This window comes from Aspergillus tanneri, assembly GCF_003426965.1.
Source record: "Aspergillus tanneri strain NIH1004 chromosome Unknown AapTan_5_pilon_pilon_pilon, whole genome shotgun sequence".
In the NCBI taxonomy this organism is placed as follows: Eukaryota; Fungi; Ascomycota; class Eurotiomycetes; order Eurotiales; family Aspergillaceae; genus Aspergillus; species Aspergillus tanneri.
In genome coordinates, this window is record NW_022984632.1 from 3,280,897 (window position 1) to 3,296,744 (window position 15,848).

Below are 15,848 nucleotides of genomic sequence, written 5' to 3' on the forward strand. Positions count from 1 at the left end.
CATTGAGACTCCAAATATATTACAAATTCTCCATGATTCCTGGTTGAATCGCCTCAAATATCTCCGAAAGCTCCTTCCAGATCTTCTTCTGCGCTGTCTGTCCATCATCTCTACGCACAAAAGCCGACAATTCCTGCGATGCTACCTCCCCATTACTCATGTACTCTCCATGCGACTCTGATCCTGCAGCGACTCCAGCCACTAACGTGCGGCTGCCCACCTCCGTCGTCCGGGCCAGGAAAAACTTCATCACTGCCATACTCCAGCTGGCATTACGAGTCAGTTGCGAATGACAGAGACCCGGATTCACCATATTGATAATCACCGCGTCGTCTCGCACCCGGGAAACCAGTTCCCTGATGGCTAGAACTTCCATCAGTTTGGAGGTAGGATACCGCTCCCACATGCTAGTATTATCCTCATCGTCTAAGGCAGCCAAGATACGATCTTGTCTCCATTCAGGGAAGGTCGCGAATGCGTGAGTCTCGCTAACCACCACCGTGAGATGCGGTTTCGGCTTTGTGGTACCATTCCCTGGGAACCTCTTCACTGTGTCACGCATCTTCGGTAATACCAACAGACCCAGAAGAACCGTGCTGATCACATTAACAGTGATACTGAGCTCGTGGTCTTCCGCGATTTGGAACCTATCTGTCGCGACGGCAGCATTCGCAAGCACCACGTCCAGTCGAGACAGTTCATCCACCCGACGTCCAAATGCAATCACTGACGCATATGATGCTAGATCCAACGGCCATACTTCACATGTCCCTCTGCGTCCGGTGGATTCCTCGATGGATTTCCGGGCCGCTTCGCCCGCGACGACGTTCCGAACAGCGAGAATGACCTTGCTCGCGCCGAGACGAGTGATGGAGCGTGCGGCTTCGAGGCCGAGGCCCACATTGGCGCCAGTAACGATGACGACTTGGTCGACGAAGGAGGTCGAGGGAGAGGGTGGTTCGGGTTCGACGAAGAACTGGTTGTAGAGAAAGCGGAGCATGCCGGGTATATCACAGAAAAAGAAAAACGGTAGTAATAATATATGTCATTTGTTTGGAAATAAACATGCAAACCGGTAAATATGTAAATATGCCCTGGGGTTGGGCTACTTATAAAAGACAAGATCCATACTACATATTGTCAAGGCAGGAAGTGGAGGACGTCATTGCAGGCCTCGGCGTTAGGAGTTTAGCTTTGTGTGGTGGTCGGATGTCGTTCGGTGTTAGCAGTGCCATCATTCAGCAGACACTTGTTTGTATGGGATGGAATAGCCTGGGGATAATCTCTGTGGGGTTCGTATTTTTATTTATTTATTTCCTGTTTGTATATGGCACTATTGCTGTTTGAGAGCTTCACAGAATTCCATCCAGACCAAGTGGATAAAAAATTAAGATGAACGTTACCTTGCATTCAATAAATACAGCTATTGATTATTGATAGATAATCTAAAAGTAATGCCACCCCAAACACCGGTCTCTGAACAATCCAAAACAACGTAAATTTATCTACTAGCAAAATATAAACAGCTGGAATCCCCGCCAGTGTTTCCCCTGTCCGATGGAATAGGATCCCACTCATCAGTAGGAGTAATGTGCATAAATACAAAATAAACCATAAATCACAAGTCCTTCGCCGTTAGACCAAAATCAAAAAAGAATCAAGTCCCTACATCGACCATCACGATTTTACCAACCAGCCAACCGCGCCGGTGACTGTGGCAATCATCATAATGGTTAGAATCCACGCACCAGCTCGGTCGGCGGTCTCGATCGGCGAGAGTTTCGTAGGGTCGGAATCCCCGGTGGTAGGAATCAGCGTTTCTTTGGCGTTGGGGTTGGTGTCGATGGTGTTGGGGTCCCTGGCCTTGGAAGAGAGCATCAGGTTCGACGTGATGCCGCCTAGAGCAGCCATCTGGACTTCCAGGCCCTGCATTCCGTCCCACTCTGGCTTCCCCCACGTCTCTCCGCAGAGGTTTTCGGATTCCCCGGAGCACTGCTTTCCAATGGCGACGGCGGATCCTTGCAGTTTGGGGATGATCCTCTCCGCGGTGGACGGTACCAGGATGGCTGTGTGAGCCATCCACATAGCAAGATAGCCCTTGAAGCAGAGCTGGTTTCGGTCGCACGACATGATCGGCTCACAGGCGACCTCGGACATGACATTACCACCGTACTGCTTGGGGAAGAACTTTCCCATGGTCGAGTCTAACAGCCCATTGACTCGCTTGAGCCATTTATCGTCTCCATTGGTCTATAGACGGGGTCAGATTCCGAATCAAAAGCCACGTACGCAACGTTAGGGTGACACTCACATGGTTATACATAAAAGCGGCGCCGGCCAGGTAGGTGCCGTAGTTGTAAGTCCACTGGTCGTTTCCGGCATCCTTGCAATTGGCCTCGTTGTTGGTGGAATCCGCGATATACCACGTTTTCGTTTGTAGAAGTGGCGTGGTTGCGGACCAATCCCAGATCTTATCGGCCCACTCAGAGTACGTTTCGTTCTTGGTGAAGCGAGCCAGACGAGCAGCCAGCTCGAAGAGACCTCCGTTAGAGATGGCGTTTTTCATCGTGTACCCAGCTTGATAGGGCCAGATTTGCCAGCGCATACCGCCGTTGCAGGTCGCGGTGTCCCAGCGGCTGGCTTGCATATTGAAGACGGCGCGCGCCAGGGAAGTCCACGAGGGCTTGCCTTCGACATCAGGGAAGCCACATTCGGACGCCGTAATCGACGCCAGTCCCCAGAACATTTGATCATCATTACCCTGCATGCGGAGGAGGGGGAAGGCGGAGTGGTCAGTATGGTAACAGATGTAACACGAAGAGAGCAACGTACCAGCCACTGGCTAACGTTATGGTGGAAAAAGTCGTAATTTTCGCCCGCTTGAAACATCAGATCGTGCGAGACAATCTTATTTTGGGAGTCGTCGCCCGATGCTTTCCAATACTGGATCAGGGTCATGAACATGCTGCCGGCGACGTACCAGGTGTCGGTCAGCTTGCCGGGGATACCCTCAGTTTGGTTCTGCTGGTAGAACTTCATCATCGGGGCAACGATGGCCTTGGCGGCCTGCTTGAGGGAATCTGATGGGGACGGATATCAGAACCAAGGCTACTGGGGGGTTCTTGTCATTCATACACGGCCCAATGGGCGACACCTACCATCACTAGTAGCCACGACGTTCAGGTCGGATAGGACCGGCCGGGCCTGGAGCAGCAGCAGGGCTGCCCCCCATAGTTGTCGGCCGGACAGGAAGCGCATGTTCTGTTAACAGTTCACGTCGGTTCCCGATCTCTATGCTCTCTATACTCCGGAGACCGACCAACGTGAGCTTAAGGTAAGAACAGAGAAGACGTCCACCATTTTGCCAATTTTAAGGGGCCTCGACCTCAGCGCCAAGGCTACCAATGCGTCTCTTGGCTTGGCGGTCCCAATGGCAAATCGTCAATGGTGTTGCATCGCTGCCAAGACTGCATCTGCGCCAATCAAAGACCTGGACGCCCCGAATTTGGCGCCTCAAGTGAACACTAGCGCCCCGGTCAAACGTTCCCCATACAGAGGGTTGTTCCGCCAGATCCCCACATCGGTCTGGTGCAGAATTAGGCGCTCAGTAATGTTGTGATATTAACTACATAATATGTCGTAGGATGGCTGGCAGTTGCAGAAGGTTACAGAGGGTCCTCCGCCATACCTATCCGGAGCAGATATCAATCTATTCACCTACTCGTTCGCATCTTGGAGACCCCACCATCCTGGATCTAGCGCCCGTTCCTAAGAATGTCACTAATCGAGAGTTGTTTAGTGCCCAAAAACAAAGAGTTCTCACTCGTCCGGACTACGTAGGTACACCAGAGTACTGAGTACCTCGTTACATTGGACAATGAATTTTCTCTTTACCCTGATTGTTGAAGATACACGGGGGATGCTAAAAATAGCCCGTGGAGGCTGAGCTCCCCCTTGTTTCATTAAGTTACCTAATATGCAGAGGATATTCAGCTGACTCATTATGTCTCCTGGTTGGAATGCTGTGTTAGAGAACTACTGTATTAGGTATGATCACGTGTCATCTCTTAGTCACCCGTCTAGATAGTTAGTCAGCTCGCCCAGGCCCCCTGAATTGAAGAGAATCTTGTCTAGCGAACATACTATCAATATATTGGAAGAGCAGCGGAAAAGAAAGGTCTCTTCTGAAACTAGATTACGAGACAGATTTATAGCAAAAATACTAAACAGTCAGCATGCCGACAAATCAGTGCATAGTCAAACATAGCTCTGCACACTTCGTACCCGCCATCTGACGCACCAGAATTCATCTAGAGGTTCTCCAAGGAGGGTACGCGGAAGGGTCCAAGGAGCACTGAACTAATGATAGCAAACCAGCGTCAGCTACGGTGTAGCACGACACAGGTACATGGACCTGGTTGTTTGTTTCAACGGAGTCATACTGTTCGACAGTCATCCGTTCATTCAACAATTGTAAATGGTACCACAGTGTATTATATCAAAATACACAGTATGGTGGAACAGGTGGGTGCATCCGGCTGCCCGATAATCTCGCGGATGGCATGATCACGGTCACTGGATCTTAAAAAAAAGCCGTCCAGATACTCCTTTATAGATGTCGAACTGTTCTGTCCCTGGAAATAAACAAGAGGCATGTAGGAACTGGACTGCACGCCTCTAATAGTCATTGGCCCTGTTTTATGCTCCATATAAAGCTGCATAGCTGCCTGCACAGCCTCCGGTTCTTGACGCAAGAGCGGGTCTCCTGTTACAACTCCATTAACCACTTCGAAGCTGATTCCGCTCATTAAATGGTCCTGCAGATTCTCGCCCACGCTAGGGCTATTCACAACCACATGGATATTATATTGGTGTAGAATCTCCTTATTCCCAATCCCAGAGAGTTCGAGAAGCTTTGGAGTGTTTAGAGCTCCCGCACACACAATAACTTCCTTGTTGGCAGTAATAGTGTGAATCTCGCCTTGTATAACAGCCTCGATACCACCGGCAGTTACACTCGATTCCTTTAACCCCTTAAAGAGGATCCTCTGTACAAGTGCTTCAGTGACAATATGCACATTTGGTCGCTCCATAGGTGAGCGGCCATACGCGCTTGCGGCGTAACTCCGTGTTTTTGTCTCACTATCCACGGCGGAAAGGTTGCTGTAGCCACCAGTGGACTTACCGGAGAAGGGGTCTGCTGTAATTCCATGCCCCGTGGCCTTGAATGTGTCCACCCATGCCCTGCACAAGGGATCCTGAATTGCAGCAGGAAAGGAGACCTTGAGTGGCCCTGATGTTCCATTACAAGATTGATCCAGCTAGCTTATTCCAATATGCTCCGCAGTTGCATTATCAGGCAGTTAAATAGCATATGACTTCTTGTAGTATGGGTGACATTTCTCCCATTTCCAGTTATTAGCACCTAGTTTTGACCAGGCATCAATTCCAGATTGAGAGGGCGCAACAAAAGCCTGGCTGCTAATACCTGAAGGACCGCCCAGGAGCTTCCCCTGTGGTTCCTTGATAACCCGATTGCCCAGAGCAGCCTAGTGTAAAAAAAGTAAGAAATTGTGCACACAGGATAAATACAATGTATACACCTGAGGGACAGTCTGTAGCTGCCAGTCCACCTCGGATCCCATTAGGTGGTCCAGAGGGCCGCAATATTCACCCTGGGATCCTCGAGCAAGTTACTACCAGCCTCCAGAACCACAATGGATTCGGTGGAGTTTTCTGACAGTCGTGAGGCGAGTGTCAAGCCTGCAGTGCCGCCTCCGATAATAACATAGTCTGCAGTGAAGGGAATGTTGGTTTTAATTGCCATGGCTCGACAGAAATAGTTTAATGTCAAACAGGAAAGAAATATGTGGTAGCAATTAGCAAGAAAATTGGATAATAAGTATAATAAAAAGGTGGTGTAATAAGAAAAGAAGGGCGATTATCAAGTTCTACAGGACAGTTTATATAGTTATACAAAGAGCTAAGTGGAGATAGTAAGCAGAAAATACGTGTTTGGTCAGCCCTCTGAAGGCTGATAATTATGGCTGAGGGATTGATTCTTTCCCCTGCTATCAATTAACTGATGTTATAAGTGTGGTTACATGCATGAACCGACTAATATAGATCCAATTTAGGGCCACCAGCCATCGCTCACCCTTCGGGCAGGCCCCCACAGCTACCCCCTGAAAGGTCCTATCCATTATGGATGTTAATAAAACCGTGAACGAGTAAGCTAATTGTGTTAGACAACCCATTATAATTGTTCTTCCCCTCTTCCCAACAGAAAAGCGTTGATATTATTATTATGGCACTGACTCACACGGGCGCTACTGCCGTGACTGTTCTTAATAGTATGTTTACAGTTTTGGCAGGACTAGCAGTGATGCTTCGATTTATGGCCCACAGAATTACGCGAAGGAAGATTGATCTAAGCGACCACTTTTCTCGTCAGCCGGCACTTTTATCAAGAAGCAACACGTATATTCTGGTCGCTCAACCGGTTTGTCGTATTTGATATAGAAGCTTACCCCAGTGACATTATTGGCCCCTTCCCACCTACCTTAGAGCCAGTCCAGTTGACGGCGTTTATGTCGCCGTATGCTATGCGCTACCTGCGCTACCTGCAGTTTGACCCTGTTTTAATCCGGGAAATGCACTGGAGGCGTATAAGGAGATGGTTGAGTTTCTCCGACGCAGTGCGGATCTGCCTCGGCTGACGATTACTCTTGATCTTAGGGGGGTAGGATCGTATGAATATGAAGATCATGAACCTATCAGCGAGAAGCAGGAAATTCAAACTTATTTGGAATTATATACGCCGCTTGTCATGGAGTTTGTACCGCTACGGGCACTCAAGGATTTCTTTGTCCATATCAGCACCCTTCCGAGTTGGCGTGATTGTGTGGAGAACAAGCATGCGTTATGGGAGAGGAGGCTGGAGACGATGGTTATGGGAAAGGAGTATCGAAGCCCAGAGAGGGTGAAGCGGGATGTTTTATGTGCAATGGCATAATCTGTATGGAGAAAATAATTCAGTGGTGTTCTCACAGAAACTCTGACAATGGGTTTAGTAATAGAGATATTCTTTTTTTGATTCAGTAGAAGCTCTATCAATTCTTTAGCACTGTTCGGATTTCCTTGACAAAATAGATAGCTCCATAGAACATACGAAGTATGCGAAAAGTTAGCAAAATATATATGATAAATATTATTTAGGTGCAGATAATAAACAAGATCGCGCTGTATGTTCCCATACACGCCATGAACAAGAAGTAAAATCGCAGAATCCTAGAAGGTATATATAAAAGTGTAGAACATTTAGTTCTTGTTAATGCCTCTACAGTTAAAGGGAAACTGATTGACTATAGGGGAGATGAATGATGAAAGGTCATCAAAGGAAAGACATCAGCAAAAATGTCACGTGCTCTACAACCACAGGTTGTCAAATAAGTTTGGTGGTAATGGTGACGTAAATAATGTCATAAAAGAGGGGTAAACGAGCTCCCTTGTAATGGTTTGGTTGTCTCTGCGCTACAAGACTGATCGGCAGATCAGTCGCATCTTGCGCCCTATAGTAGCGAAGACCATAGTCTGAGCACGATGCTGGGTTTGACATCCCCTACACCTAGCAGAAGAAGCAACCTAATGATCCATAATAATAATCATCAGAATGATCATATACCTATGAGCATAACCAAGAAATCATCTAAAATAATCGCTTAAGCACCTTTTGAAGATTAGCATCTAATTTCCTATTCGGTACTAGCTGAACATCCGACACTGTACTAAGTTAGATATTCTTTAACCTACACGTGATCATAAATGATTATGTAAGAGAGTAGGCTCTCCCATCGTAATATCAACCAATCAGAGGAATTACAGATGACGCCATGGACCACCAGCTGCTGTGGCCTCAGGCGGACTTCTCCGCGTTGAGTACGGAGTTGTATAAACACCTCCCGCACGGTTTCCGCTTCCCACCCGCCTTTCGGATTCTTCAATTGAAACAGCGGCTGTAATCCTGTTCATCGGTCAGCCATGGGCCCTATCCAGGGAGTCACACGCTCGACTTCGCGTGGCCTGAGAGCCGTGGCATTGATGAGGCAATCTCGGAGCACTTGCAGTTTTACCCCAAAGAATCGATTCCAAACTAATCTTGTTACCGTCAGGAAATTACACAGTACCCCTGCTCGCAACTCCCTGTCAGCTGCTGCGCAGAACCCCTCGTCGAAAGATCCTTCTAATCCCGCCCTCTCCTTCCCTTGTCTGGATGCCCAAGATGCAAAGTCCGCTCTCCTCTCCGCCCGATCCCTCCAGTCCGGCCCTGAGCCATCCTACACCACCGGCCACCACGAACGATACCACTGCAAAGACCCGTTGCTATTGGACTGGGGTGGAGTGCTACCGGAATTTGACGTTGCATATGAAACTTGGGGTCAGTTGAATGCGAACAGGAGCAATGCTATCCTGCTCCATACCGGTCTTTCGGCCTCGAGTCATGCCCATAGCACGGAAGCAAATCCAAAACCTGGTTGGTGGGAGAAGTTTATCGGGCCGGGAAAGCCATTAGATACGGACAAGTATTTCGTCATCTGTACGAATGTCATTGGAGGTTGCTATGGAAGCACTGGCCCTTCCTCATTTGACCCCTCAGATGGCAAGAGATACGCAACCCGATTTCCCATTTTGACGATCGACGACATGGTACGAGCGCAGTTTCGTCTGTTGGATTCCCTTGGGGTGCAGAAACTGTATGCGTCGGTAGGCTCCAGTATGGGCGGTATGCAAAGCCTTGCGGCAGGTGTTCTCTTCCCGGACAGGATCGGGAAGATCGTCAGTATCAGTGGATGCGCGCGGAGCCATCCGTACAGTGTTGCAATGCGACACACCCAGCGCCAAGTGTTGATGATGGATCCTAAATGGGCCCGAGGGTTCTACTATGACTCAATCCCGCCCCATTCAGGGATGAAGCTCGCCAGGGAAATCGCAACAGTGACCTACAGAAGTGGGCCGGAGTGGGAGAAGAGATTCGGTCGAAAGCGTGCTGACCCCAGCAAGCAGCCGGCTCTCTGTCCGGATTTTCTTATTGAGACTTATCTCGATCACGCGGGAGAGAAGTTCTGTCTGGAATATGATCCGAACAGCTTGTTATATGTATCCAAGGCCATGGACTTGTTTGATCTCGGCCTCACTCAGCAGATGGAAACCATGAACCGGAGGAAGGAGTATGAAACGAAGATTGCACAGGGAGGCAAAGTTCTTTACCACAGTGACATTGCATGCAGCCTTACCCTCCCGGAGAAGCCGTATGAAGAGCAGCCGTCCGTGACTGCTTCAAAACCATCCATGGATCAATCCGTATCAGAAGGCGAAGCTAGATCAGACGCTCCACCGCAGGATCTTGTCGCAGGGCTCTCCCCTTTGAAAACTCACTCTGTTCTCGTCATGGGCGTTGCTAGTGACATCCTCTTCCCTGCTTGGCAACAGCGCGAAATTGCCGAGACTCTACGAGCGGCGGGAAATAAAAATGTTCGCCATGTTGAACTTGGAGAGGATGTATCCCTGTTTGGACATGACACATTCCTGCTGGATTTGAAGAATATCGGGGGTGCTGTGCAAGAGTTTCTGCAATGATAGCCTGTTTTCTTTTCTTCATCTTATTTTCTTATGTGCATATGAAGCAAGCTAGCGGTACAGTGATGTATATATCCTTAGCACATTTTTTGACTCCGTATGTTTGGGACACATACTCTTCTCTTCACGCATGTAGTAAAATTCATGGATAATGACCGACTCCTCTTATTTCCTCAACACGCTACCTTCTTACGTATTATCGCTTAGCTGCCTTATCCTTATCAAAGCCAGGTGTTATGAGTCCCGCATGCCAGTACTACTTCCGATACTGCAAGAGTAGATCGATCTGAGTAATGTCTTCAATTGTACTAAGCAAGTATATCGTTTAATGGAACGAGAAAGTGAACATAAACATGATCATGAGCATAAAGCATAAGATGTGTAGCGACATATTCTAATTCTTCTCAACATACTTACCCGCCGTTCCATCAAACTGCACCTCCAGCACGGCCGTGGTCCCATTCTTCACGGTCTGAATAGCTTCAGGTAACAACTTGGCCAACTGCGCAACGGTAGCGGCGCGGCCGGCCCAGATCTCACCGCCACCCGCGGCCTTCGCGATCCCCGCATAGTCCGGAGAGGGTGCGAACGAGATGTTAAGCTCCTCGTTGGTGGCGCGCGAGCCATCCCCCTCGGGATGTACCAGGAGCATGCTCTTGCGCGGGGCGTTCCAGCCTTTATTATTCAGGACAATGGTGAGCACGGGGATATTGTAGCGTCGGGAGATCCAGTAGACTGAGCCCGGTACGGAGAAGAGGTAGGTGCCGTCGCCGACGACCTGGCAGACGAATTTGCCCCGATTGCGTCCGCCATGCTGGTGGTCGCTTGCGAGCTTGATCCCCAGCGCTCCACCGCCTGACCAACCGAGTCCGCCACCTCCACAGTTGATCCACGAGTTAGGCAGCGTGGCGTTGATCTGGTCCGCTACGATCCCCGTGAGGGTTACGGCTTCGATGGCCCAGATAGTGTCGGTCGGACAACCCTTGCGTAGCTGCGACATGAAGTACGATGCGTTCAAAGACGCCGTGTCGCCTCCAGAGGGCAGGACAGCCAGGTCGGCCACCGCTTGGCGGGCTTTCTGATATGCTTCCTCGCGAAGTTTGCCAAGCGAGTGGTTCGCGTCAGAGTTGATCTTCTGCTGCATGGCGGCGTTGGATGCGACGTATTCGTTGATTTGTTTGAATGCAGTGGCGGATTCGGCGCGGAACGTGGCCATGGAGGGGAGATAGAATATGGGCATCTGTTGCTTCAGGGGATCCACGTCTACATGGATCACCTTGGCCGAGTCCGAAGGTTTGCACTGCGTCGGAATCCAGGGCACGTCGCAATCCGCAACCAGGACGAAGTCTGCCGTTGTGATGGCATCATGCACGCCGTACCGCAGCCCTAGCGACGCCGGATGGTTTCCAGGGAAGCACATGTCGCTTCCACCGGTGTCCAGGACTCGCAGGGCCTTGAACGTGTCCGCTAGGGTGACAAGCTCCTGGACCCCGCGGGCATGTCGTCCAGAGTAGCCCACAATCACCAAGGGCTCTTTGGCGGCGGTGAGCTCCTCGGCTATCAGCTGAACCCCTTCAGTAGGCAAGGCGGACGGCGCCACGGGTCCCCAGATCTGCTGGTTGACCTTGTAAGGTACGAGCTCCTCCTCCATCACCTCTCGGGCGCCGGCCAGGTAGACCGGACCTTTTGGGTCACTGGTGGCAAATTGCAGGGCGCGATTGACCATCTGCTTGACGTTCTTGCCGGATCGGATCTCGGCAGAATAGCGGCAGTACTGGGAGATGATTTGTTTCTGGTCGGGGACATCTTGGATCCAGTGGATGTACTCGGTGCGGGACCCGCGCATCTCCCCTTCGATGGTGAAGGGGGAGAGACCGGCAAAGATCAAGACGGGCGCCCGGCCGCAGGAAGCATTGTGCACGGCAGCCCCCAGACCCTGGGTTCCGACGTCGACGTGGACGATTACACATTGAGGCTTGCCACTTAACCGGGCATAGCCATCGGCCATGGACAACGCCACCATCTGGGAGGGTGCGAGGTCAGTATGTGGGAGGAGTGCCAGACCGACGATACCCGAGCAGACGGCTATCTACCGAATATTGCTGCACGTATGCATGGATGTACACACCTCATTCGGACAGGTAATAATAGTGGGGAACTCATCGGGCTTCTCCTTCTGGCCCTTAACTATGGCCTCCAGGATGGAGGGGTGGTCAGAGCCTAGATTGACGAAGACGTGCGAGATACCGGCCTGTTAGCACGTTAGTTGGATCGATCCCCTAGGCGGGTACAATCCCGCACAAACCTCCCAGAGAGCCTCGAAAAAGGCAAATGATGCAGTGTAAACCCTGTTCATATTCGTCATTAGTTAACGAATCCGAGCGTGCCAGGAGAAGATGGGACCTACATGATGGCAAGTCACCCGAAAGTGCAGGATGGATGGGAGAGAAGAGACCAAGGGAAAATAGATGCATGCAGCGTAATAAACAAGGAGATCGGGGAACTGGCCGAGGGATGGATATCCGAATACTCAACACGATGATCCACTTCCCCGCGATTTTGAATTCCGGTAGAATTCCGCAATCCTCTACGTCATCGGGTCGGCAAATCAAACATAATCAATCCATTGTGAATCTAAATGTAGCTATTATCAACAAGAGGAAGAATTATACTTAAAAAAATGCCCTCGGATTAGCTCTCAGGTTCTCATTGGTTTCCAGGCCTATCAAATCGACATGCGATCCGCATGCTCTGGCCGGATACCATACAACTTTGGCTTTTGGTTTGCACTCGTCATCGGGCAGAGATAGGTGATAGACAGGGAGAGGAAGGGCCAGAACAGAGTTGGTGAATGGTGATTGGGAAGCAGGATAGCTTTGGTTAGCTTGTCAATAGAAGGGCACAGTCGAGATGTGTCCCCAGGAAGATTAGCTCATAGTTGATGTAGATCTACTTCTTATGTTGCGGATGCTGCATCGCTAGATTCCATTGGGATGCATAACTGAGATGTCATTGATGCCTTTAATGCCACTGAATTGTTCTGGATGAAAAGAAGCAAAACAGCACACAAAAGCGGAAGGCTCTGTGTGATTAGTCAGGGATTACTCATCCTCCCCGTGACTACAACCCCAAGTCTCAAGAAAGACTCCATCGTTCTCAGAATGGATTAAGTCGAGAGAGATCCCCGGATGTAATTCATGTCCATCGAGGTTGACTGGAGGACCGCCACCTCGGGTCCCGACGGTGACGCTCTGGCGGAGCGCATCCGCTCCTTTATCCATGACAAATTCCAGCAGGTCGCTCTGCCTCGTTTTATTCGATCCGTTCACGTCCACTCCTTCGATTTCGGAACCATTCCGCCCGACCTGGAAATTAAGGACTTCTGCGAGCCATTTGCCGATTTCTACGAGGAGGACGATGAAGGTGAGGAGGAGGATGAGCCAATCGAGCGCTCGGAGGAATACGCCCCTGGTCATGGTGACCAGTGGCATCATGGACATCGACGCCGTTCCGACCTGAACGAGCCCCCATATCAGGAGGAATTGGCAGGCCACCAGCCACTCCGCGATCCTTTCATGGATAATGCCTTTCCATCCTCGGTCTTACGATCTTCCATGCCCCTAGGTGATCACCTCAACTCGCATTTCCTTCCTCGAGCCGGCACCCCAGGCATCCCCGGTGGAACGTCGACGTTGGGCTATCACCTCATGTCTCTGGGCGGGCTTTCCGGGACACAGACCCCTCTTGCTGCAGTCGCCGGTGGCAGCCCCTTTACGAGCGGGTGGGCGGATTCAGGAATGCGACCGGGAAACAACTATTATCCCATGTCTCCCATACCAGTGCATCAAGACCATCCGGAAGCCGATATTGACAATAGTAACCCAACTTCCCGTCCTTCAACGTCAAGTACGCTTCCCTCGCATCTATCCGGCTCCAAGCGCAATAGTAGGGATGGAACAATGGGAGAAGGCCCTGGGTCACACGGAGAAGACCTTCGCCTCGGTGGGGATGCCACCTCAGGAGATCCGCTCCGACTGCCTCCTCGGATGCGGGAGCGACGACCGGAAGATTTCCAAGTCTTGTGTCACGCCAAGTACGCAGGCGACATTCGGCTGTCGTTGACCGCGGAGATTCTGCTGGATTATCCCATGCCCAGCTTTGTGGGGCTGCCTCTGAAGCTCAACGTTACGGGCCTCACCTTCGACGGGGTGGCGGTCGTCGCATACATCAGTAAGCGTGTTCACTTCTGCTTCTTGTCCGCCGAGGACGCGGATGCGCTCGTCGGATACGATCGGCAGGAGGCCGGAGGACAGGGGGGTCAATTCCGACCTGGGGCCGAACATCAAGGGGGCTTGCTACGTGAGATTCGGGTCGAGAGCGAGATCGGCCGTAAAGAAGATGGGAAACAAGCCCTCAAGAATGTGGGAAAGGTGGAGCGGTTTGTTCTGGCTCAAGTGCGACGAATCTTCGAGGAAGAACTCATCTATCCCAGTTTCTGGACGTTTCTTATTTAATGCGGAAGAATGAAACCTTTTAACGTATACTGGGTTGACCATTGTATCAGTACTGATGCCAACATCGTACATAGTAAGTACTATCTATGGGTCATTTACCCTTCAATAAGTTCCAGCAGCGCCCATAACATCCACGACCAATACCGTATACAATAAACGCGATACATTTAAACAAACACCACCCAACCTTCTATTTCGTTTCATATGTAATCACCCCATCCCACCTTGCAAGAAAGTTATATACAACCCTAGCCGATATACTGCACCGTCATGGCGGAATTCCCGTTGGTCTGCACCTTGGTCAGAACGGTACCATTCTGTTGCATTTCAATCAACGTCGCCCCGTCGACGCCATACGTCGAAGAGCCCGCCTTGGCCTTCATCCCGGTGAACGTCACATTGCCAAAATTCACCAGCGGTATCATCGAATCCCCGGACTGGAAGTCTTCCACGATCCATTCCGCATTCTGTCCCGCCAGCGTGGCCTCCGCGTTCGGCGCGGCTATATTCTGCTTCACTTGCTGACCCGTGGACTGGTTCTGGATGACGGCAACGCCATTACTGGGACTGTACGACTCAACCGTCACAGTTATGTTGTCGCCCGCATTCACCGTGAAGCTGAAGTCGTGCGCAAAATCCGGGAACCACTCATACCAGGCAGCGTAAGAAACCTGTCCGTTCTCCCAGTAAAAGTCCACCCCCGCTTGCAGGATCGCCGCTGTGTACGTGTCGCCGTCGATGCCGACCCAGGCTGACGCCGCCTGTGTACCTGCGTCACCTGCAGGACGGGGCTCTGGCACCGTGAAGCTAGCTGTCACAGACGTATAGTTTCCATCTGGTGGGGGTTGCTCGCGTACTGCGCCGGACCAGTTTGTGCTGTAGACGACTTCGGCATTCACGCGGTGTTCGGCATCTACATCCTTGGTCTCGTCTTTTCCCAGACCAGTCATAGGATGGGACTGGCGCTGCAGTGCCCGAGCTTTGATCCGCTCGCCGAGCCCACCGTTTGGGACAGCAAGCAGGCCCTGTACAAGGTAGGCGGCAGTGAGGAGGGTGGTTGTAAACTTCATTTTGAAAAAAGGCACCAACGGTGGCCGGTAAGTTTCGCAGGTCAGTAAGCTAGATAGAACGAGCAAATATCATGTATTCGGGCACGCAGTCTCTATGCAACAGACTCTGGGTAATTTATACATTGTGCTGTAGTTGGAGAAGTAGTTGCATGCGGCCGTGACTTCTCTTCAACATGCCGAAAAGGGATGCTCGGATTTGGGTCGGCTGTCATTTACGCGTGGCATCGATAGGGCTAGACTAAGACTGACTGGGGTCATGGGGCGCCTGCTAAGAGTAACAAGATTGACGATCTAATCGGAATTTAGAATTGGAGGTGTGGTGGCATTTTTTTGGCATCACTGAGATGATTAGTATTTCTAGATAGAGGTGATGGATGACCGATGGCGGTCCACTTCGATAAGCAAAGCCTTACATTCGGAATGCAAGACGGCTAAGACCAGAGCACAGCCTCATTTAGGGAAGCAGACTCGGTCACCTTTAGTCGTGATCATCACGGGGCCTTGGGTTTGTTGTTGGAATGTAGGCGTCATCCCCCAGTTTCACCTCCGTCACTGACGCCTCCTAAGGGTTTCGCATGTGTCATCTTGATCCCATACTAATAGGTATGATAAAGTTAAGCTCGTGCAT

At 50.7% G+C, this 15,848-nt stretch overlaps 8 protein-coding genes across 8 annotated transcripts; 3 read left to right on the forward strand and 5 right to left on the reverse strand.

Moving 5' to 3' along the window:
• Positions 1–19: 19 nt before the first annotated feature.
• Positions 20–1,000, reverse strand: ATNIH1004_010495 (putative short-chain dehydrogenase/reductase family protein; the record flags this gene model as incomplete). Its single annotated transcript, XM_033575064.1, has 1 exon — positions 20–1,000. The coding sequence occupies one exon, from the start codon at positions 998–1,000 to the stop codon at positions 20–22; it is 981 nt and encodes a 326-aa protein (XP_033423082.1).
• Positions 1,001–1,677: 677 nt separating this feature from the next.
• On the reverse strand, positions 1,678–3,360 carry ATNIH1004_010496 (glycoside hydrolase family 76 protein; the record flags this gene model as incomplete). The annotated part of the gene is made up of 5 exons (XM_033575065.1): positions 1,678–2,250; positions 2,312–2,761; positions 2,833–3,080; positions 3,159–3,261; positions 3,343–3,360. 5 exons carry the CDS (start codon positions 3,358–3,360, stop codon positions 1,678–1,680), a joined length of 1,392 nt encoding a protein of 463 aa, XP_033423083.1.
• A 950-nt stretch (positions 3,361–4,310) lies between these two features.
• On the reverse strand, positions 4,311–5,827 carry ATNIH1004_010497 (uncharacterized protein; the record flags this gene model as incomplete). Its single annotated transcript, XM_033575066.1, has 4 exons — positions 4,311–4,354; positions 4,625–5,293; positions 5,489–5,549; positions 5,675–5,827. 4 exons carry the CDS (start codon positions 5,825–5,827, stop codon positions 4,311–4,313), a joined length of 927 nt encoding a protein of 308 aa, XP_033423084.1.
• Positions 5,828–6,676: 849 nt separating this feature from the next.
• ATNIH1004_010498 (uncharacterized protein) lies at positions 6,677–7,015 on the forward strand (the record flags this gene model as incomplete). The annotated part of the gene is made up of 1 exon (XM_033575067.1): positions 6,677–7,015. One exon carries the CDS (start codon positions 6,677–6,679, stop codon positions 7,013–7,015), a length of 339 nt encoding a protein of 112 aa, XP_033423085.1.
• A 1,025-nt stretch (positions 7,016–8,040) lies between these two features.
• ATNIH1004_010499 (homoserine O-acetyltransferase family protein) lies at positions 8,041–9,636 on the forward strand (the record flags this gene model as incomplete). The annotated part of the gene is made up of 1 exon (XM_033575068.1): positions 8,041–9,636. One exon carries the CDS (start codon positions 8,041–8,043, stop codon positions 9,634–9,636), a length of 1,596 nt encoding a protein of 531 aa, XP_033423086.1.
• A 394-nt stretch (positions 9,637–10,030) lies between these two features.
• Positions 10,031–12,001, reverse strand: ATNIH1004_010500 (uncharacterized protein; the record flags this gene model as incomplete). Its single annotated transcript, XM_033575069.1, has 3 exons — positions 10,031–11,659; positions 11,765–11,887; positions 11,942–12,001. The coding sequence occupies 3 exons, from the start codon at positions 11,999–12,001 to the stop codon at positions 10,031–10,033; spliced, it is 1,812 nt and encodes a 603-aa protein (XP_033423087.1).
• An 832-nt stretch (positions 12,002–12,833) lies between these two features.
• Positions 12,834–14,150, forward strand: mdm12 (ERMES complex subunit MDM12; the record flags this gene model as incomplete). The annotated part of the gene is made up of 1 exon (XM_033575070.1): positions 12,834–14,150. One exon carries the CDS (start codon positions 12,834–12,836, stop codon positions 14,148–14,150), a length of 1,317 nt encoding a protein of 438 aa, XP_033423088.1.
• Positions 14,151–14,398: 248 nt separating this feature from the next.
• ATNIH1004_010502 (A4/G1 family peptidase) lies at positions 14,399–15,220 on the reverse strand (the record flags this gene model as incomplete). Its single annotated transcript, XM_033575071.1, has 1 exon — positions 14,399–15,220. One exon carries the CDS (start codon positions 15,218–15,220, stop codon positions 14,399–14,401), a length of 822 nt encoding a protein of 273 aa, XP_033423089.1.
• Between the last annotated feature and the right edge of the window lie 628 nt (positions 15,221–15,848).